Source organism: Micrasema longulum, unplaced genomic scaffold (assembly GCF_059751315.1).
Source record: "Micrasema longulum isolate JH-2025_06_02 unplaced genomic scaffold, ASM5975131v1 h1tg000571l, whole genome shotgun sequence".
In the NCBI taxonomy this organism is placed as follows: Eukaryota; Metazoa; Arthropoda; class Insecta; order Trichoptera; family Brachycentridae; genus Micrasema; species Micrasema longulum.
The window spans coordinates 518594-541210 of record NW_028277767.1 but is presented as its reverse complement, the minus strand read 5'-3'; the positions used below and the strand labels follow the sequence as shown (position 1 = coordinate 541210).

The 22617-nt window shown below is 32.1% G+C and overlaps 3 protein-coding genes and 1 long non-coding RNA gene across 4 annotated transcripts in view; 3 read left to right on the top strand and 1 right to left on the bottom strand.

Annotated features, from left to right (window-relative positions):
- row (zinc finger domain-containing protein relative of woc) overlaps positions 1-7116 on the top strand; it is a 19702-nt gene extending 12586 nt beyond the window's left edge. Inside the window, exons 11-17 of the mRNA XM_088228255.1 lie at positions 1923-2102; positions 2237-2461; positions 2598-2734; positions 3854-4011; positions 5083-5255; positions 5336-5434; positions 6240-7116. Of these exons, the coding sequence (XP_088084381.1) occupies positions 1923-2102; positions 2237-2461; positions 2598-2734; positions 3854-4011; positions 5083-5255; positions 5336-5434; positions 6240-6437 (1170 nt within the window). The 3' untranslated portion in view covers positions 6438-7116. The remainder of the gene's footprint in view (positions 1-1922; positions 2103-2236; positions 2462-2597; positions 2735-3853; positions 4012-5082; positions 5256-5335; positions 5435-6239) is intronic.
- Positions 7064-22617, bottom strand: LOC148280522 (uncharacterized). Its single transcript, XM_088228258.1, has 6 exons — positions 21859-22617; positions 16638-16966; positions 14861-14943; positions 12106-12259; positions 11850-11921; positions 7064-7352 (listed from the first exon to the last, which is right to left on the bottom strand). The coding sequence occupies exons 1-6, from the start codon at positions 22313-22315 to the stop codon at positions 7110-7112; spliced, it is 1338 nt and encodes a 445-aa protein (XP_088084384.1). The 5' UTR covers positions 22316-22617; the 3' UTR covers positions 7064-7109.
- On the top strand, positions 11377-11644 carry LOC148280524 (uncharacterized). Its single transcript, XR_015822582.1, has 2 exons — positions 11377-11517; positions 11605-11644. It is a non-coding gene; the product is annotated as an uncharacterized LOC148280524 (long non-coding RNA).
- Positions 12704-13241, top strand: LOC148280523 (mitochondrial import inner membrane translocase subunit Tim13-like). Its single transcript, XM_088228256.1, has one exon. It carries the CDS (start codon positions 12841-12843, stop codon positions 13111-13113), a length of 273 nt encoding a protein of 90 aa, XP_088084382.1. The 5' UTR covers positions 12704-12840; the 3' UTR covers positions 13114-13241.

The following is a 22617-nucleotide window of genomic DNA, read 5'->3' as shown; positions in this document are numbered from 1 at the left end:
TCACCATGTTATATAAACAATGTACAGTTAGGCAACTTACCACACAACAGTAACATCGTAGTAGATAAAAAAACTGCCCCTCTATCCTGCTTCATCCAGGGTCGGGCCTCCGTGTATGAAAGAGCAAGGATCTCCTGTCCTAGATTGTCATAATGGGAACATCTTGTGCCACCAACTCCTCAATATTAGACCACCACGTTTCTGGGGGTCTGCCTCTACCCCTAGGTTTAGTTGGGATGTTGAGTGCTCTTACATACCACCTCATCCTGCTTTCTTTCAGCTATCGTTGCCCCTTTAGACGATGCTCTGACATTCACATTGCGGATTATGTCTATGCCTGCCCAGTGCAACATTGCAACATAAAGTTTAGTAATTCAGCAAATTTTTAATACTAAAATATTTATTCTTTCCAGGAAATGTAATTTATTTTAGTTTTTTGAATTATAATACTTTTGCATGTATGTACTACATTATTATGGGGACAATTTTATAATACATATTATACACTCACAAACAAAAAAAGTTCACACTCATAATAAAATTCTTAATTTAAAAATTTCAATATTCCTCCCTACCTACTTTAATTATTTTAAATACACGTTTTGGTAGATCTGCAGTCCGATTCTAAATTTGCGATAATTTAAAACGAGCTCGTGCTAACAGAGTACGGATTTGAGTTTACACTCGAAGTAAAGCATGGCCATGTTAATTTCAGAATCAGACCGCTGGTGTCTAAGTAATATTTCCAAGTAAAATATAAAAATAAAAGCTTAAGATATATTTAGAAATAGGGTTTTTTTCAGGTAGTATCTCCGCTACCTATGTTCTCGTACCCGACGTAATTGATTTATGGTACTGTGTTTTAATTGGCCTTGGCAAACAATTACATTTGCTTAATAGATTTGTGTAAAAGAAAAACTTTTTCCACAAATTTTCTCACAGTACACTCTGAGTGACCGATTCTACGAGAAATTTCACAATTCAAAATATTTTCCTGTGACAGCATAATAATTTTCGATTTTATCACGATAGACATTTGACCCGAACCCTTCATATTTTCTTAGCAATGTTTCTTCAGACGTAGCTTATAAAAGACTGATGTAGCTTTTAAAAATGTTATAATTTTAAATGAAAGTATTCTCGATCTTCAAAAACTCCTAAATAGAATTAATGTGGCTGGAGAGAAGTTAGGTTTGGAGATATAATGTTGCTTAAACCAAGTGTATGACATTAGGGCGATTAATTGATTGATTGATTATTCTGGAAAATCTATAGATAAATTCAGTGAATGTCGAAATAGTTGACATGTTCAAATACTTTGGCAGTATCACACAAAATCACTTGACCCGGATGTTAAATGTTACATATGGTCGGTTCTCTTATATGGCTGTGAAACATGGTCTCTGAAGGTGAATGTATTGAATCAGATGAAAACATCAAAATTAAGTTACACCGAAGAATGCTCCGCATACCATTGACAGATATGGTCAATAATGCAGATGTACTTCAGAGAGCCAGAACCAGTAGAGAACTGCTATCGAATGTCAGGAAAAGTGAATATGAATCGGGTTGTGGTCCTGTAGCTGGTGTTGCAGACTCTCGAACCCCACTCTACCCCAACTTGATTACCATTGTTTTATAGTGAGTGTTTTCAAATTCGTTGAAAATGACTACCAAAATTTAAATAATTAGGTAAATTATAAGAACGCTAATATTTTTTTTTCAATAAAAAAGTGAAAAAGGTTTCGTAGATGAGACGAGTTGAGGATCTGTTCCGGGCAGCACAGGACTAGGAAGCTTTTACCACAGTGATCGCCAACATTGGTGGGACCTGAAGTAGAATATGTACATGCTTTATTTAATGAATAACATTAGCTGGTTAAAAAATTACATATTTTGTTTTTTTTTTACATTTATTTTAGATTCGCTTTTCAACCATTTCCGCTCTATCAAACCACATGCAAAAAGCTCATGTACACTTGGAACTTCCTTATACTTGTGGTATATGTGGATACAGAGCGTCTTCTCACAGAGCGTGTATTGACCATTTCTACAATGATCATGATGACTCGGCTGGATTACAATGCCCTCACTGTCTGAAGGTAAATGCATTGTTATTTTTATGTAAAAAGGAATTCATTTTTCAGTTTAGTAAATTTTGCAATCAAAACATAGATAATACATTTTTTTGTCAGTTTAACTATTATATAAAATTTTATCAACTTTTTTATTTTAGGTTATTAAGGTGTTTGCTGATGGTTGTGATCTGCAAACTAATATTGAATTCTTTATTCAACACTTGCGAGAACATCTTAAAAAACTAAATGCCTTAAAGTGCAGTAGATGCGCACTGAGGTTTGTCCACCTGGGGACTCTGAAGGGTCATCAAGTAGCCGGTCATACAACTGTATTTGGAGCGAGACCACTCTGCAGCCAAGGACATTTAATTACCAAACCTAAGGTTTCTTCCTTTTTTTATCATAAATTTATGTAATAGTGACATACATACTATTATGTAATTTGCTTTAATTTTGCTTATATTGGTAATGAATAATATGTTTATAAATGTTAATGTAACTTTCCTATATTTTTTTCAGAATAAAGCAACACCTCCAGTTAAGGATTCTACAAATCACACATTTGTTGAAATATTTGATGATACCATGCTCGATGTACCGGAAGGTATGCTGTGCAAGGAATGTGATTCGCAACTAGAGGACGAACGGCACTTCCTGTAAGTCAGCCTAAATGTTCTGTAACAAATTGTAGTTGAGTAACAATTTTAAGGTAAACTGCAAGGGAGATTTCTGATATAGAAGGGCGTGTTGTTACCACTATAAATTCAGTATGGAAAAGTCAGAGCGGTCCGCAGGTATCATAAGGGTTCTGTCGTCACTAGAATAAGAGATACCTCATGGTGTGATGAATGTTAGAACTGCTCTCTTAAATGAGCAGGCAGAAAGGTATTACGTTGTGAAGAAGTAATACAATGTGAGTCCCTTTATTTCCCGATAGTTATGTGATCACATTGCTGAAGATTAAAACTGCATATGTTTTGTATTTATATTGAATTTCGTATCCTCTAGTAAATGCTTATGTCGTTTCGCGTCTAGATTACTGTAATGGAATATACGCAAATCTCCCAAAATATCAAACTAATAAACTTCAATCTGTTTTCAATGCAGCAGCAAGGCTTATTACGGGAGTAAAAAAATATTCTCACATCTCACAACATCTTCGAGATTTGCACTGGTTAAAAAGCCCAGAGAGAATAAAATACAAGCTTTGCTGGACAGTATTCCCTTGAGGTATTATATTACGAAAATGGCGCTGTATAAGTTATCCATAATAATATTCAAATACCTTCATGAAATGGCTCCAAAATACCTATCGGACCTTTGTATTAGGGAAAATACATGTCAAAGAAAATCTACTCTTAGGTCAGCATTTGATTCAGGAAGAGGAAAACTTGTCGAAATCCGGCGCTCCCCAAACACTAGATTTGGAGATCGTGCTTTTGCCGCCGCCGGCTCCTCTGCCTGGAACCAATTGCCTTCGAACTTACGAATCATCGACAGTCCCAGTCAGTTCAGATCCCAACTAAAATCCCACTTCTTTAGACTATCATACCCTCAATTTAAAATCTGGAAATATAATATATATCTTTAGTTTAGTTAGAATGTAAGTTTAGGTATACAACTAAAGCGCCCCTGAGGTGATTTTTTACAAAAATGGCGCTATATAAATCAGCCAAATATTATTATTATTACTCAAACAGTTCATAATTTTCATCTAGGTTAAAATTATTAATCATATTGAGAATTATTTATCTAATTTTTATGTGGTGTTTTAGCGGCATTTGCAAGTGTACTAAATGTTCATATCAGACTGGATGTTGGAGAGCGTTATTACAACACTCTGGAATATGTAAAGACAATAAGACACGCGGTCAGCAGGCCAGTCCCTTAGCGAGTGTCATGCATTGCATATGCTCATTCTCCTCTGATGATGGTAAGCATTTGATAAAATCAACAACTGATATTTCTGTGCTCTATTTTTTAATCACACTAAAAATAATTAGATTAAAACGGTGAAACAAATTTTAACACATTACTTATCTTGGGAAATACAAGATTATTTCTGTCAAATTTTCATTTTTAATGCTGTTAACCAATAGTCTCTCTAAAGAACATCTATGAATACTTATATGTATTTATGCATTATGTGCTAATGAATTATGTCACATCTGAAATAATGGCTTAGATTGTCATTTTATAGCACATTTTCTAACTTTGGAGGTAGATAATATTCAGATGTTATTTTGTGGTTTGGTCAGTTTTTCTACATACATATTATTTATTTACTGACATCATTTCAATGATATATTTTTTGTTTTTAAATCAATATTCTCGAAGTATGTATGTTTTATTTATTTATTTGAATCAGTTTATATATATGTATCATTATAAATCGTTATAAAATTATGTATTTTTGTATTATTTAATTTAGTACGTAATATTATTTGGCATATGATTTATTGCTCCTATTTCTTACTATAGTATTGAGTGAGTTTCTAGAAAACATATCTCAATTATCATTTCAATTATGTTTTTATTATTATAAAATTTAACAATAAATAACAATATTTATTAATTATCAAATTCTTTTTCTGTTGATTTCAATAATACCATTATTTTGTATATTTGATTATGTGTGATTCTCAATTTGTATAATGTATATTTTTAAAATTATTTCTGATTATCTTTTTTGCACTGTATTCTTTGGAATTTGATTATTTATTACTTATACCTTTTTTCTAGATTGTTATTCTATTGCATCACATGTCATTATAATTTAATCTAATTAATTTTACTATGTATTTTTATTGTGGCTTGACACGGGCATAGCCTAAAAAGCCTTAATAAGTTCATTAATATTTAAACTAGTGTAATTTTGAATGAATAAATAAATAAAACTAAATAAGTCTACACAAGTTTCTAAACATAGAGTGCTTATTTTTACTAATAAAATAACTATTTGTGAGAGTCAAATGCATATTATTAACCAAATGGTGTGTTTCAGGTAATATTCTGGCTCAGCACTTGGCTCAGTGTGAAAGGCAGTCAGCGTATCCATCCGAAGAACAAGCCAAACTCAACAGTGTATCAGTAGCAACTACCAAACACGGCATGATGGATTCTCTTGGACTACAGAGAAATAAAGATGTAGAAGATCCAACAACTCTATCAACTCAGGTTTGTTGAGTTACATTTAAAATGCCTATTTTAATATTAATCTTATCATATTCCTCATTAACTTTATTTTTTTTATATAGAATGAGACTTTGAATGACTACCCTGCTCCTCCGTCTGTTCTTAACACACAACTTTCTCTAGATGATTTGGCTCCACCGTCAGTTCTACAACCAGACAGGGTAACTATTTAACAAATTAATAACATGTAAACAGTATTATTTGAGGGTTAAAAAACAATTAGGAAGTTCAGTGTTTTTTTCATTTATTTGTTAATCGACTATCAAACCAAGCCATTTAAAAAAAATATATTTTTGTGTATCATATGTTGTTTCTGTGATTTTTTATATTTTATGATTCCATTATAAAATTGTAAATAAAGTATTAGAAAAAGGGAACTAAGAGTTGTGGTAAAGCGTGGTGCGAACTTCGGACCTCTGATCCGTAAGTCCGCGACACTAGCCACGGTACCACAACCCAGTTCAAATTTTGATTTGAGTCTACTGATTTTGTTTATTTTATTTTTTAAACAAAAACCAAAAATCGGACAATTGTTTCGCCTTGTAAGGGCATTTTCAAACTAATAAATTCGAATCGGGTTGTGGTCCTGTGGCTAGTGTCTCGGAATCACGGACCAAAGGTCCGAATCCTACTCTACCCCAACTTGATTCCCATTTTCTAATAGTGAGTTATTTACAACTCGTTAAAAATGGCCCTCAAAATGAAATATTTGGGTAAATCATAAGAACGCAAATATTTCTATTTAAAAAAAAAAAAATGTGAAGCTGAAGGTATATAAGTACAGTTATACAAACTCTCATATTTGCAAAAACTTCAGTTTGTTGCTCTTTCTAGTGATGAACTATTATAGAAATTTTCATATGTTGTAGAATCTCATTTATGCGTTTCATACTTTTTTTTAAATTTGGATTTTAAACCTTTTTTTAATTTCCACATCTCAATTTGATGTTTATCACATTATTTCAGATGGAACTGGAGCCATTGAAAAATGATGAGTATGAGCGACCCCTCGCTACTCCACAGGTACAACACGAGGATATGGAAGCTGAGGAGACTACAGTTGGAGGAGGAAGTCAAGGTCTGGACAGTTATATGGACAGCACGGGAGAATTTGAACCACTTCCATCTGAACCCCTGCCACAGCCAGAATTCGAACCTCTGTAAATACCATAGACAGAAAAAACACAGTTTTGCTGCTTGTAGATTATTCTTCTCACCCGTTTTGAGAATACACTAATAAATGTTGAACCCAGTTTTTAATAAATAAATCTATTCAGAAATATGTATCTATATTTTCACAAAATATTTTGGTGGCAGGTTTGATTACGACAAAATAACATTTATTATTGTATTTTTATGTGAAAACATTTATTTTTATTTACTCTTACAAAATATGTATTATAATATAGAATCAAAATGTATTATTTTACGGTAACAGATATATAAATGTGTAGAATAGCGACAACTTTGAACGCTAGGTATTTAGTATACAATTAAGTGTTTACAGAAATGGTACTGTATGAGAATAAAGCTACTCCTATCTCATGAATATTAGTGCGTGTACTCTTAAATATAATTATATTTTGAAATGATGATATGTATATTACATCATAATTTTTTAAGTTTAAAAAAACTTATTTTATGTAGATACATACTTTATTGCTTATTACAAATTTTCAATCGGTGATACCTATTATTTTACTAAAACAATTACTTGTCTCTGTCTTACAATACATTGGTTATATTATTATTATTTTAACTTCATTTGACATCAATAATGAAATGCATTATTTTGTATTGATATATTTTATTAAAACATAACTTAAATAAAAGAGTTTACTTGTATTTTTTGTTTTTCTTTTTAACAAACTTTATTTCAGACTTATTGGAGACTCCATATTCTGACACAAGAAAGTGATCATTCTCCATGATTTCGCCCATATGTTGTAAACTATAATTACGCCAAATATATCGCCAAGATATTTTAACATTACTGCATTTCATTCGTTTTTGGTATATTTCAAAATGCCTTTTTATTGCTTTTTTTAGCACAGTTACAGTTGAACCTCGCTGCGGAATCTAAAATCAAAAGGACAATTATGCATAATAATTATTAACATTGTTTAAAATTCCATGGGTTAAATTAAAATATCCGATCTCAATAGAACTTAACATTTTTATGAGAGTACTTTTGAAAGTCTGCGTAGACCCACATAAAATTATATTAAAGTTATTCCTTCATCCTCTGCTAAGCTATTGTAAGCCAGACTTGATCGAAAGGGGAAGTGAACCCATTCTGGGAGCCAGTCAATTAGTACAAAAAAGCGTTTTCCCATCTAATTAATCTAAAGGCTATTCTCACATAATAAGGAAGTTCAGTGCTACGGGAATTGGATACAAAAAATGTTTTCTTACGCATGGTAAAAATGAGACCATTTAATTGTACAGCAAAGTTTCTCAAAAATATACAAAAAAAAAACATAAAAATCAACTACTTTGAGTCACAAGTTCTTATGAGTCAACCAAACCATTGCAGCGTTGCCATGTGTTGTGATAAGATTTCTGATTTTCAGGAAGTCATTTTTTAAAAAGGTTTAGTATATTTTGATAGCTAAGGGGCTCTTCTTTCAAAGTCACAACTCACATGTGACGTAAACTTCACCGGTGAGAAAAAATTATAGCATTAAGAAGGCGATGAATAAAAATAAATCATTTTTGGCTTATTTTGATAGTCTATTAAAAAACAGAAAAATATTTTAAAAACCACTGAACTTCTCCATTGTAAGTGAAAAAAAAAGTTAATATATCTCTTTTGATACAGGGTTATTATTATGGATAATTTATATAGCGCCATATTTGTAATATAATACCCAAAGGGCGCTTTACATAGTGATTTTATAGATGAATAAATCTAATTGAAGCTTTCAAATTTGTAATTTAATCAAAACAATTTATTTTGTTATCACATGCTACGGATTTATTTAAATGATTTAGAGAAAAAGTGAGTTTTAAGTTTTTTTCAGAAATATTACTTCACTCTCACAGCCTCGCACCTCTGCTGGGAGAGCATTCCATGCCATAGGGCCTGCGACCGCAAATGCGCATTAATTGAATTTAGTAGAGGTATAATAACTTTTTCTCTCGCCGTAAACAGCTGATGTAAGACGCCTGTCAGCTAGTTCATCTGGAATGCATAGTTCCCTTAGATATTCCGGAGCAGAGTTGTGCAGTGATTTATACATAAGCCAACAGTTTGTATTCCACCCTCTGTGGAAAACGTAGCCAGTGTAATTCCTGAAGTAGTGGAGTTATATGACTGAACTTAGAGATTCCGAAAATAAGTCTCACTGCAGCATTTAATACAGACTGTAGGCGAGTCATTTTGTTCACTAGTAGACCTGCATAGATAACACTACAATAATCGACTCTAGACACTACAAAAGCATTATTTATTAATTGACGGGCGGCACCAACTGACAAATTTTTGCATATGCATTTAATTTGTCTCAGCTGGTAGAAGCATGAACTTATCGTTCTACTAATTTGAGCATCAAGAGAAAGGTCAGAATTAAGTAAGACTCACAGTAGTTTAACAGTGGGTAAAGCGGTACTCCCTACACCGGGGAATACTGTATCCTGAATCAAATTCTGTCATCTGGTTGTTACATTTTTGATGGGTTTAATGTTAGTCTATTTTCAGCCATCCAGTTTCCTATTTTCTCAATGCATCCATCAATTTAATTAACAAGCACACTTCTCTCGCCTGGTTTGCAATAAAAATAAATATGTGTATCATCTGCATGGCAGTGAGACCACAATCAACATTCTTTGATAATGTTCTCTATATCTTTAGTGTATAGGAGATAGAGGAGTGGTCCGAGTACTGATCCTTGAGGCACTCCAGTAGACATCCGAAAGTTGGGTGGGCTTTTACCCTGGAACACACCTGCATATTCCCTTTCATTAAGATATGAACTGAACCACATTTGTGCTTGATCACGGATACCATAAGTTTTCTCCCGACGTTCAAGCAAAATATTATGGTCTACAGTATCGAATGCAGCACTCATGTCCAGAAGAGCCATCAACACCAGATTACCAGAGTCTGTCGCCGTTATTTTTTTATTTTTTTTTTTTTGTAAAAAGAAATATTTGCGTTCTTATGATTTACCCAAATATTTAATTTTTGAGGGCCATTTTCAACGAGTTGTAAATAACTCACTATTAGAAAATGGGAATCAAGTTGGGGTAAAGTGGGATTCGAACCACAGACCTTTGGTCCGTGAGTCCGAGACACTAGCCACAGGACCACAACCCGATCCGTTATAATGTCAGACAGTACTCTTATCACTCCCGTCTCCATGGAATGGAAACGTCAGTATGCCGACTGCCTTACCGAAAATAAAGAATTCTGATATAGTTAACGAGACTATGAGAAACTATTTTATCTAGTATTTTTGATACGATGGGAAGATTTGAAATAGGGCGAAAACTGGAAAGATCTTCCACATCTAGTTGTGAATTTTTCGAAAAAGAAGTTAGATTAGTTTTCTATATGGCTCTTGGAACAATGCTGTGCTCCATATGGATGTATTAAATAAGTCTGTTCAAAATGGAGCTAATACGTTAATGCATTTTCTCAAAAGCCATGTTGGCATCGGATCTAATATACATTGTTTGTTAGGAATGCCGCAACAATCCTGGGTCGCTCAATAAAGAGATATAAATATGTATAATAGGCCGTTTACACGTGAACGATACAATATTGTTTTGTTCCAGGACTCAACCATTGTCCACTAGTAAACAGCAATTTGTAAGACAAAATATTGTCACTGAAGATAGACAGGCAGGCTATCTTCACAGAACAGTGACTACCCCCACCATCGCGCGCGACCGCATTGTACTGATGTGGATCCGCACACACAGGACCTTATGACAATAGCGATTTACTCAAGACATGCACGTCAGTCCCGTGTATTTTTTCTGACGATAAATGGAGACAGAATTTTTCTTTTTTGAATTATTTAGTTAACAATTCCTATATTTATTTATTTGACACTTTATATACATATACAATATTTATACATATATTGCCTTAAGGCAATTTCTTCCTACCTACCCAAACCGTTCAGTTTGAGAAAATTATAAATACATGGACATATTGAATCTTACAATTTTATACAAAAATTAAAAACAAAGATTAACAAAATGAAAATATATTTTTAAAAATTAACAATATTCTATGAAGAGAGGAAAGGGGATGGGAAGGAAAGAAGAAAGATAAAGGAACAATTTAAATATTTAGATAGTGACATTTCAATCTAGACTTAAATGTAAATAAAGAAGGGGCGTCTCTAACATTAGTGGGTAGATTATTCCACAATCGAGCGGCTACTACTGTGAAAAAGGAGGCAAGAAAATTAGAGCAATGACAGGGTATTAAAAGGGTTCTCTCGTTACTAGAATGAAGAGATAGTCCGTGATGTGAAAGAGGTTGGATGAGCTCTCTGAGATAAACAGGCGAAATGGGATTATTTAAAATATTGTGAAGAAGTGATAGAATGTGAATGTTTCTTCTATGCCTGATACTGAGCCAGTGCAGTTGCGTGCGATACTCGGTTATGTGGTCAAATTTGTGAAGATCAAAGATATAACGAATACAAATATTCTGCAATCGTTCGAACTTATCAAGTAATTCAGAGTTAGCATCTGGATAACAAGTGACATCTAACAACAAGTAACATCTAAAAAAGAAGTAAGCTCTGGACTAATGTTTGCTTAACATTAATTGACAAGAAATTCTGTAATCTTTTAAGTGAGAGCAAACTGCTATAAAGTTTACGACTAACTTTGTTAACCTGATCGTGCCACCCTAAATGCTTATGAATGATCATACCTAAGTTTTTGACTGAAGTCATGAATGGAATTTATGTACCATCTATTTTGAAAAGAGGAAGTGTGGAAAAATTCACTTTTTAATACATTTGTTTACTACCAACAAGTACAATTTGGGTTTTTGTTGGATTTATGAGAAGTCCATGTTTTTTTTGTCCATGAAGAGATATGCTCGAGTGCAAGTGACATTACTCTATGTGTTTCAACGATGTCGACGGGTTCGAAATGAATATACAATTGCAAATCATCGGCATATAAATGGTACGAACAGGGGAGGTTTTTTGTTATTGGATTGATAAAAAGGGAAAATAAAAGTGGAGAAAGTACCCCCCCTTGTGGCACACCGGCGGTAAGATCAATCCTATACATCTTGGTATAAAATAAATAGTAGTTTTCGTGAACTCAATTACAATAAACGTCTGTGTTTATTTTCCAGCGCTCACGCGTGAACTATGGCTGCATTTTTGTATTGTCCCAACATTCTGTCCTGGGACAAGATAATATTGTCATATCTATTGTAGAGTCCACATGTGAACGTTACGTAATCAATTGAGGTTCAATAATAAATATACAATATTATATCTATAATGACATTAACTATGCGTGGCAACTGTCTACAATATTGTAAATGGTATATATTTGATGCTTTTAATAATGTAATAAAAAAAAATTTAGGCTTACAATAACATTTAATGGTGCTTCTTGATCTCGCAAAATTTTCACAGTTATGGATTGTCCATGTTCAACAGCAATCTATAAAACATATAATTTTGATTAAAGCAACAGAAAAGGCTGCATAGGTGGAATATACACATATATTTTATTTAAATTGGTGTAAAATTCAATATTTATTAGAACCAATCCTGTTTAAGTTTACTTCACTATTCATAGGTTTAAAAAAAAAACAGAAAAAAACACTACTAAATAAATTAAGTACTTTTCCAATAACTTCTTCTAAGTGAATATCTGGAGGTATGTCTCGCAATAAAATATCATCTTTGAAAATTGAGGACAGAGAAGATAGTGTTATTTCTATTAACTGTTCATGAGATAAATCTTGAAGTAACTCGGCCGCATCATTTGGGTCCATTTAAACATAAATTGTAAGTGTATCTTGGATATAATAATATAAACTGCCATGCCACATTATGTTGTTTTTTAGTTTTTAATTTGGTGACATTTTAACGCTGATACTTGAACATTGAACACAGAGATTATATCACAGACACAGACACAATCACAGACTACAGAAATCTTGATTATACCGAACACTACTTGACTTTCGCATTTTTCGCGAGTGACAGTGACCATAGATTATATTCTATACGGCACAGACTATAAGATATTGCCATACAGTGATACAGTCTATACTCTATACACATATCATACCACAAACTAACGATATTTTTTGTAGCCACACGGTTTTCTTCATCTAAGCTTTCCCATCTACCAAAGAAATCTACCAAATTTTTGTCTATGGGTTTTAGTTTTTTTCCTTCATATTTTATCTCGTTTCATCTGATTTTCTCTTTCATCATAATCATATTTCTTGAAAACGGAATTATTTAAAGGTTATGTGTGGGAATTTAATCTAATATCCAGTAATATTATTTTGCCCTAGCCCTTCAAGGATCATCTGTTATAAAATAATACAACACAAAACTTATTTGCCATGGAATCATTACAAACAGGAGCTTTATCTGGTGTTCAGAAAGAAGAATTAATGGATCAAGTGAAACAACAAATTGCTGTTGCTAATGCTCAAGAATTATTAACTAAAATGACAGAAAAGTGTTTCAAAAAATGTATCAGCAAACCTGGGACATCTCTGGACACTTCCGAGCAGAAATGTATAGCAATGTGCATGGACAGATATATGGATTCATGGAATCTCGTTTCGAGGACTTATAGTGGTCGCATTCAACGTGAACGCAATCATATGTGAAAAATAATTAATTCCAATAGTTATTGTTTGTTGGCTAGAATATTTAGTTGTACATATATAAATAATGTGACATATTAACTTACTGCTTCTCTTCAAATTAAAAATTGAAAGATGATTCAATAGCAAAACTTGACCTTTGTAATTCAGTACCTCACAACTAATCAACCATTGCTCCATTTCCTTTTAGAGGTAAAATGGAGCATAACGACATCCATCTTTAAACACAAACATAACTACATACTGTTTATTGTGGGAATATATATATTCCATGTTTGTATTTCATAACACTATCGGGTAAAATAAATCAAAGTGTTTTTCTAAATTCTTGACTGAAATTAAAAAGAATTTTACTCTCAAAAATATCCTTTAATAATATTATGATCTACTATTACACAAGTCATACTCGCCTATGTATATCATAATACCAACATTTCATTATGCATGCGATTGTATTCTATTTAGAAAGATTATTTCGAATGAGATTTTGGAGCGATAATGATCACAAAAAATAAATAATGAAGAATTTGTTCTCGTGACAATATGTAAAATAGACATTAAATATTGACTAAATATGTTGATGATCTTGAGAACTCTTTTTTCAACCTAACCTCTTATTCACATTTTTTAAAAACGAAATGCCTTTCCACAAACTTAGAATTATTTTTTTTTGTGTGACATTTAGAACTTGTTTTTATGGTCTAACAAAGGTTTCAAATAAATATTATTATCGTTATAATGTTTAAAAGAATATTTTTAAAGTCTTATTTTAGGTTCATTATTCTATAACTTCCCAATTATCAAAACATGTCACTAATTGTAGCACAGTTTGGACAATAGATATGCCAAAATGAGACTTCAAATCTGTAAAACGGAATATTCATAGAGAATTGCTTCAATTGTTTATAGTCAAAGTCAAAAGAGCAATTAATTTGTAATAATTGTTAAAAAGAAAGTTGGGAATCACAACTCGGCACATGTGTTTTTTTTTGTACAATTAAATTAATTGATTTATAATAATTAAAATGAAGATTTCAAAAAAGCTTGAATTAGAAAAAAAGTAAAGATACAAACAAAAAATTAAATATAGGCAGAATGTTACACAGTGCATAAAGTAACCATTTAAACCAGCCAATGACAGGTTGTACGCCTAGACTTCTAAAATGTTTTCTATCTCTGCTATACATACTATGCTAACATAAACAATCTTTGAAAAGGAATCGGGCTAAAAAACACAAACATAAATATTTATAGTTTATCAGATTGAAAATAAAAAAATTAAATTAAATATTTTTAAAAACCCTAAATTCATTCAACATTTATTCCCTTGAAATATTGCATGCAAAACTAACCCAAATAATTCCCACTTAACATAATTGCCTGGTTGAAGCGCCGACCAAATTCTTTGGTTAGATAAAACTTTCCTGTCAATTTATGTCTCCTACAAAATAAGTTCAGATAATACATAATAATAAGGAAGTTCAGTGCTACAGGAAACCAGAGTTTTTTTTTTCAACGCAGCAACCTCGGAGGACAAAAAAAATGAAGCAATTATTTATTTAAAACTTTTTTTCAGTGCAGCTGGCCCTTAGTGTACAGGTTAGTTTGTAAACCATAAAATAATGTTTTACTGTTATATTTTAATTTCTATAATGCGTAATGAAGGTAGTAGTAATTCAAACATTAAATATAACTTTTAAGCTTTTAATGCAAATCATTTTAAAGTAACATACAATAAATATAAATTCATATTTCTCCTTTCAATGCCTTTTGACGAAATTGAAATAATTTTTTGACCCATTTTTCCATGCGTGTTTTCTCATCAGGGAATAACTGTAAGAATAAAAAAAGTGTGATTAGGTACATATCAAGCAAATAGAAAACATCAGAAAACATTTATGTATTGTTTTATTCAATCTTCAAATTAAAATAATTTTATAAGCACTTTTTAATTACAAAGACAATACAACTCTGCCTGTATCGTATTGTGATACATACTATTGTGAGATGATTTCTAGGCTTGATTACAATATGAATAAATAAAATAATTTTTATAGTTGCACCTTTATAACTTTAAAAGAAAGTTGATAAAAAAAACATCTAAACGAGAATTATTAAATGAGAATTAGCGCTTTGTGTCAATTGTGAATCATCTATGTGTAATCTAATCATAATGTTTTCCTACAAAGATTTTTGTAGAATTAAGGAAAAACAAGTAAAGCAACAACAATATATTTTCACTTTAAACGTATTAAATAATATCCCCCAAATAATAATAAAAAAGTTCCCCTTTGAAGGAAAAACATGTTGTTTTAATGGCCGGATTTTTTTGTATTTTCACTATTAACCTGTCCGGGAGTATGGCCGTACATGGTCGTCCAAACAAAATTTTCATCAATGGAGTATGGGCGTACATGTACGTCCGATTATTTTCAGAAATATTATTTGGGCTTGTAAAACCGATGGTTGACAACCCATGAAATAAAACATCGATAATTTTGATATAAATCATATTTACTGGTATAATTTATTATTTTTATTCAAGAAAATATGTTGCTTATAGCATTGACAATGATATAAAATTATAAAAAGTAAAAAAAAAACATGAAAAAAAACTCACTCCCCAGATACAGTTTTGTCGGCAGAAACTCACTCCCGGACAGGTTAAAAAACAAAACAGGATGAGAATGATGAATGAGGAATTTCAGTGCTACGAAAAATGTTATCTTACATGCGGTAAAAATTAGAGCATTTAATTGTATGGCGAAGATTCACAAAAATGTATGAAAAAATTAATTACTTTAAATTCATGTCACAAATTCTTGTGAACAATAACCAATCAATTTTAGTGTTGTGATAGATTTCCGGATTCTAGGTAGCCATTTTTTTCAACAGTTTGTGTATTTTGATAGCTACGGGTTTTTTTTTCTAAAGGAATAACCCGCTAAGCCACTTTTCTAGAGGCTTGTCAGCAGGTGGGAAGGAAATGATATGGAAGGAAGTTATGAATACTACACAACAACACCCAGACCAATTGAGAAAAATCTTTGTTCGATTTTTTCTTGCAACTGGCGGGAATCAAACCCGCAATGCTAGTTTCACAGTTGGCTGTTTAACCACTGCTCTACAGCGCCTGTCTACTGTTCTACTTGTAAATAGCAGCATATCTCACTGACGACAATTTATGACATCACGGGTGGAGTAGTTTCAAAATAACAAAACTTTAAAAATCATAGCGATAATACATGAAAAAAAAAATTGGCTTAGTTTGATAGTCTATTAACAAACAACCACTGAACGTTCTCATTGACCGATGTCCATTTATCCTTTTCTCTCCCCTCATTCTGCATAGAATTTGAAATTCTTGGGAATAATTTAGTTAGCTTTCCTCTACACGCAGCTAACAGAGTCCTTCGGGAATCTACAATAGCTGCGGGTGGATGGTAAGTTTTTTATCACCTCTTTTATTTCAATACAAAAAAATAAATAAAAAGCAAATAAATAAATAAACCAAGCTTTTAACTTACATCAGGGTGAAATAACGATTCAACTTTTGGTATAGAAACATCTGGCACTTTAACGGTTCCGGCATCCAAATCGATTACTATATTATCAGAATTTTTTTTACTTTTAGAAGATGTAAACTGCTTTGGAGTAAAACTGTCACTATTGAGTTCATCTAAAACATTCCTATCCTGTATTGTCGGCATGTCTTCCTTGACCTCAACTTCTTTGTACTCATAGGCGGGGATTTTACACATGGTGAGACCTGCTGCCTCAGCTGCCTTGATGGCCTTTTCTATCTTCGTTTCAGTATCATCATAAACATATTTTTTGGACATGTCGATTAATGTGGCTAAAAAATATACATCCCATAATATTATATATATATTTGGATAATTTATGTAGCGCCATTTTTGTGAAAATCATCTCAAGGGCGCTGTACAATAAATAAATATCCCAGCACGTCTTGCAGCTACAGAACACATGGACGGTTGGGATTCTAGTTCCTTGTCTCCAATTATGGTATATTACAATTATGATATAAAGGAGCTAGATTACAGCACGTCTTGCAGCTACAGAGCGCACGGACAGTAAGAAATCTAGCCCCTATTTACATTTTTTATTTGACAATCAAGTTTAGAGTTTTAGTGATATTTTAAAAAATTAAATAAAAAACAAATTTAGAAAAATAGAAGTTAGATTACAACAAGTCTTGCAGCTACTGAGCGCATGGATGGTTGGAATTCTAGACCCCATTTACTAAATTTAGATAGTTGATAACATTTACCTATTGAAGCGAGATTACTAATCGTCTTTCACCTAAAAAGTGCATGGACGAGTGAAATTGTAGCAACTTAAAATTATCAATAAATTTACAAAAATTAACATTGAGTATAATTGTAAAGTGTTCATGCTAAAAAGTAAACAATAAAAAAACAAAACAGATAAAGTACCGTTTCAACACTTTGGATAACAAAACAGATAAAAATATCCGAAGGGTAGCTTTAGTTTAGTAGTAGGTAGTTACTGTCGCAGTGTCAAACATGTGGCAAACACAGGTTGTTTGATAAATTCCTGGAAGATGGTCCGGCCCATGTGTAGTTGCCGAGGGGGGAAAGATGCCTATTGTTTCAATGCCTTTGTATTCATTTTAGTCTGTATTATTTCGTTTTATAATGGGTATGCAAAATTCCCGCTCAATTTTATTTATGTTTTAAATTATTATTAGACAAACGTGTGTATGAGAGTGGTTTAAGGATTGACGTATCATTTTGTATGTATATTGGAAAGAATATTTTAAATATATTATGTATTTATCAATAAGTTCACTTTTAGTAGCACTGTTGTAATTTATCGTGGGAGGTAGTATTCCAGATAGTTACATCTTGGTACATTCGTGTCACAAATTATATTCTTTAAACGATTTTAATAGATTTATATACTGATTTTAAAGTAACAGACGCACTGTTGTTTGAAAGTTTCCGTTATTCACTACTTGTCACATATTTTAGTAAGAATGAAGTGCAAAATAATACTTTAAAATGAATAGTCTTCTTTTTTCTCTTTTTGTCTACACATCGACCATTTGTAAACATTAACACAATGTATTTTTAACAGTTAACAACTTATTTTTTTAATTTTGAGCTAAGATTGGATAGAGGAACTATAATTCACATCCAACCGGTACGGAGGCTGAGCGCGAAGTTACTTACAAAAAAAATGCTGCATCATGGTTATTATTCGAGTATTTCAAAATATGTTTGTTGAAATGTTTAAAACAGAAACTCTAAAGATTAATGATTTTATGTGAAATAAATAAGAAAAATGTTATTTGTCAAGTTAATAGTAAGAATTCAATGCATAAATTCAGACCAAGGTTTAAATATCATAATGATGCCTTGATCCACGATCTTCAATTCTTTTTTTTTTTTTAATTTTTAAACACATAGTGCAGTATATTAACAAAGATTCATTATAGGTTAGAATCAATTCAACAAAACCTCCATGCATTATAGGTTTTGTTGAATTGATTGCTTATTTAAAATTCTATTTTTTATTTATTTAAAATTCATTATTTATTTAAAATTCATTCAGCGGCTTCTTTCAGGTACAAATCGTGTAAATATAAATCTAGTTTGGCCTCATGTTTTGTTTATTGCCTAGAATGGAATAAAATATAATAAAAATAAAATTATTAATACTATTAGTACAATAAATACCAATCCTTCCAACGTTATTTTACTATACCATGTGGATTTTTGCCATTGAGTAAAATGGGCCAATCACGTGATATCACGCAGTGGGATTGTGGCTCTGTGAATGTACTTTAGGCAATAAAAACTAGACTAAACAGATATTAGTAAGTATCTACTACGGTTTCTTATCTTAGGAATGTAAAGTATTTCAAAAGTTATAAGCGTCTGAGCAGATTAAATAAGATGAAGTAATAAGAAAACGGACACAACAAACTCCAGTTACAACTGGCATCAAGCGGAGGCGATACGGTTGGCTTGGCCATGTCCTGCAGATGCCTCCTGAGAGCCTTAACCACACTTGTCTACTTTACAAGGCATCAGGTTCTCGACATCCTGGATGTCCACTCTGACTGTTTGTTACTCTTCGTGACACCATATGCTCCAACTAGGGAGCTGATGTGGAATAATGAGCAGATAAAGAATGCAATTATGTGTGTGAAATAGAACCAGACTCCCGGATGACTGTTTTTTGCCCGATGCTTATTGTCAGGTAAAGATCTTGATAAAATTTAAGATATACACATTCGCTAATATGTTTCGCCTCACGAATTATGCTATTCGGTACAATTCCCTTTAACAGTCTCACCTGAATATCATAAATTTTACCAAGATAAGACTGGAAGGTGAGACCTCCAGAAACGCACTCCATAAGATATAATCGATTCAATGAGCGAGGTACACACATATATATATATATATATATATATACAGCAAGACAAAAAAACTATGAGTTTACCTGCTACCGCATCCCTTGACTTTACTGAACCCTTTTTCTAAGAAATCCTTTATCGATACCTCTTTCTTTTGTACAACAAATTAAGGACACTATGTGTCACCTTTCTACAATATTTACATTTTAAAATGTCTCAACAGTCTTATTTTACTATTCCATCACATACCATAAATGAACCGTTATGGGTCTAAGGTTCGTGGTAATCTGATACCTGATATATAATGGCAATTTCTAAGTACAATTCACAAGTAAGATTTTTTATTATAACTGTGAAGTAACGAGTAGTCATCACATATGTCAAACAATACAAAATAACTAATTAAATATCAAGAATAATTCATTATACCGCACCTTTGGTGAGACACAGGCACAATTGTTAATAATTCTAAAAATGAGTTATATGTGCCTTATAAACATCCTTTTATCTGGAGGAACTAAGTCACTCATTTCGCCAGAGGGCCATACTGCCTTTGTCACATTGGTGCGTTTTTAAAAATATATTGACGAGACAAAATCTCATTGGTCAGTTGCGGCATTGCCCGAGCGCAGACAAGTTGTGTGCTGGAGCATCAAAGCTCTTAAGGTAAATATGCCCTTTTTTGTTTGCGATTCTGGAAAGACAAAGTCACATTTTGTGAACTTATGCCTAAATTACGACTACATAATTGGAGGAACAAAGTCGTTTAAGCAGTTGTGCCTCTGTATATATAAAGACAGACTCTGTTCATTCTGTCATTGAGAAGTGCGTCAAACGAGCTAAGGAAGCAGGACCCATATACCTACTGTCCAGCCGAATATACAAGTCCCATCAGAAATGCAAAAAAACGGGGCAACAAATTCATGGTTAAAGAAATGAACTTCGATTTGTTCTACGATTTAAAGCTGTTATCTGATGAAGTCAACTTGAATGTAAGCAAAAATGTTGAAATAAATAATTTCAAACTATCCGAAGTCAAAGTCATAAGGTTCATGAAAAGTTCAGAGATATACCAATCCAGAAACAGCTATAAATCAGTCACCTGGACAGTGCCAAATGTCAAAATAGGCCGGACTGTAATAGAAAACAATTGAAAAACATTACATTAAATGTGTTGCACACTGAAAAGTTGCCGATCCCCGATCGGAAAGGGGAAGACATTTGTCAACCGATTGCTTCAGACATTGTTCCGAAATTCTATCAACAATTTTACAATGGCTTATTTTGATGACGCATTTCAAGGAAAGGTTTATTGTTCAGTTACATAGATTATTTTAAGGAATATGAACCTTATTAAAAAGTTATTTTTGATCTCACTTTTTTAACATTTTTGAATACTGTTGTTTTTCTAAAAATTAAATAGCACTTAGTATGTGCCTTTGTGAAATCTTTATTTTTGTTTCTTACTGAAGAAAGATTTTAAATTTTTTTGTTTTGTGCAGACGTGTTCTGCAAAATAACATAATTTATTGTTGTTTGTTAGATAAACTTTTGAATGGATATTGTTATTGTTTCTATATTCTATCTGATTTTAACATTCTGTGATAGAAACTATTGTAATTCCAAAGACATCACCGACTAATGACTGATTTAAGACAAAGATAGTATAAAAGTAAGAGTTAATTAAATCGTCATTTTCTAGATTTTTATGTATAATTATTTTTGCTAGTGATTTTTACTATGTCCTTCCCAAAAATCCTACGAATAATAAGAAAATAAATAATTTTTGCAAAAAAGAGTATTATTTATTTAAAATAAATTTAAGAAAATAAATCATTTTTGCAAAAAGAGTATTATTTATTTAAAATAAATCTAAGAAAAATGTGCTACTAGGGTCATAATTCCAGTTATTTAAATTTTGGTGTAACAAGGGGATAAGTGCACATGAAAAATATTATTTCTTAAAATTAATGATAATAACAAAATAATTTATTCTAGTAAAGAAAATAACTAAATTCACAAAAGTGTAGGGCATATTTTAAGCAAAAAAAAAACAAACTATTTAAGATCAATATAGGCAGAAAAACACGATATGATTCTACAAAAAGCTTAAAATGTCTCTAATGAAAAATTACAAAACATCCAATTGTGCCCTTGTCTCCCCGAAGGTGCGATATTTCAATTTTAGATTTTGTGGCGGGCTTGTAGTTTTTTTTTTTGCGGTGTTTTGAAAGGTAGCATGCTTTTGATTTTATAAATGACTTTAAGCCAGTACAGTAATCTGTCAGGAATAGGACTAGGTCTGGATAGGGACACGATGATGATAAATAAGTACTTACATTCTTTGCTTGTTTGTGGAGAAAGACTTCTTGATGAGCTTCTTTTTTTAGGGTCATAGCTAGACTTGAAAGATTTGTGAGAACTACTTGACTTTTTGTACTTCGATCTAGAATAATCTGACCTTTCTCTCGATCTTGACTTAGATCGTTCATATGACCTTTCCTTCGATTGAGATCTTGAATATCTCTTTCTACTAGACCTATCCCTAGAGAGAGATCGTCGTTTTGAAGAGTAATATCTTATTGGGCTTCGTGAATCACTTCTCCTTGATTTCTTTTTACTTTTGCTAGTTGATCGTTTACGTCGATATGACTTTTCTCGAGAGCGGGATCTTCTATTGCGATCACTTCTATATTTTCTTTTGGATGATTTTTGAGAATATTCGGAATCGGAGCTTTCAGAAGAATCATATTTTCTTGTTCGTTCTTTAAGTGAACTTGAACTTTCTCTAGGCATATCGAGAAACTAACTTAAAATCGGAGTTTATTTACACATATTTTTATGAATACGTAATATCGCTACGGTTATGTGTTGAGTGTTTTGTTTAGAAAATGTTGCCTACTTCAAACATTGTACTCTAAAATTGACTGAAATTGTAGTTAAGCCAGCAAATTGTTCATTATTTACAAAAAAAAATATTTTTTTATCTACGAATGTAGTTTTGGTTGCAATCACAGATTACTTATTATACTATTGCAATGCAAAATGCAAGCGCCACAAATTGGACCGCGAGTGCGTTGACGTTTGGCACCACAGAT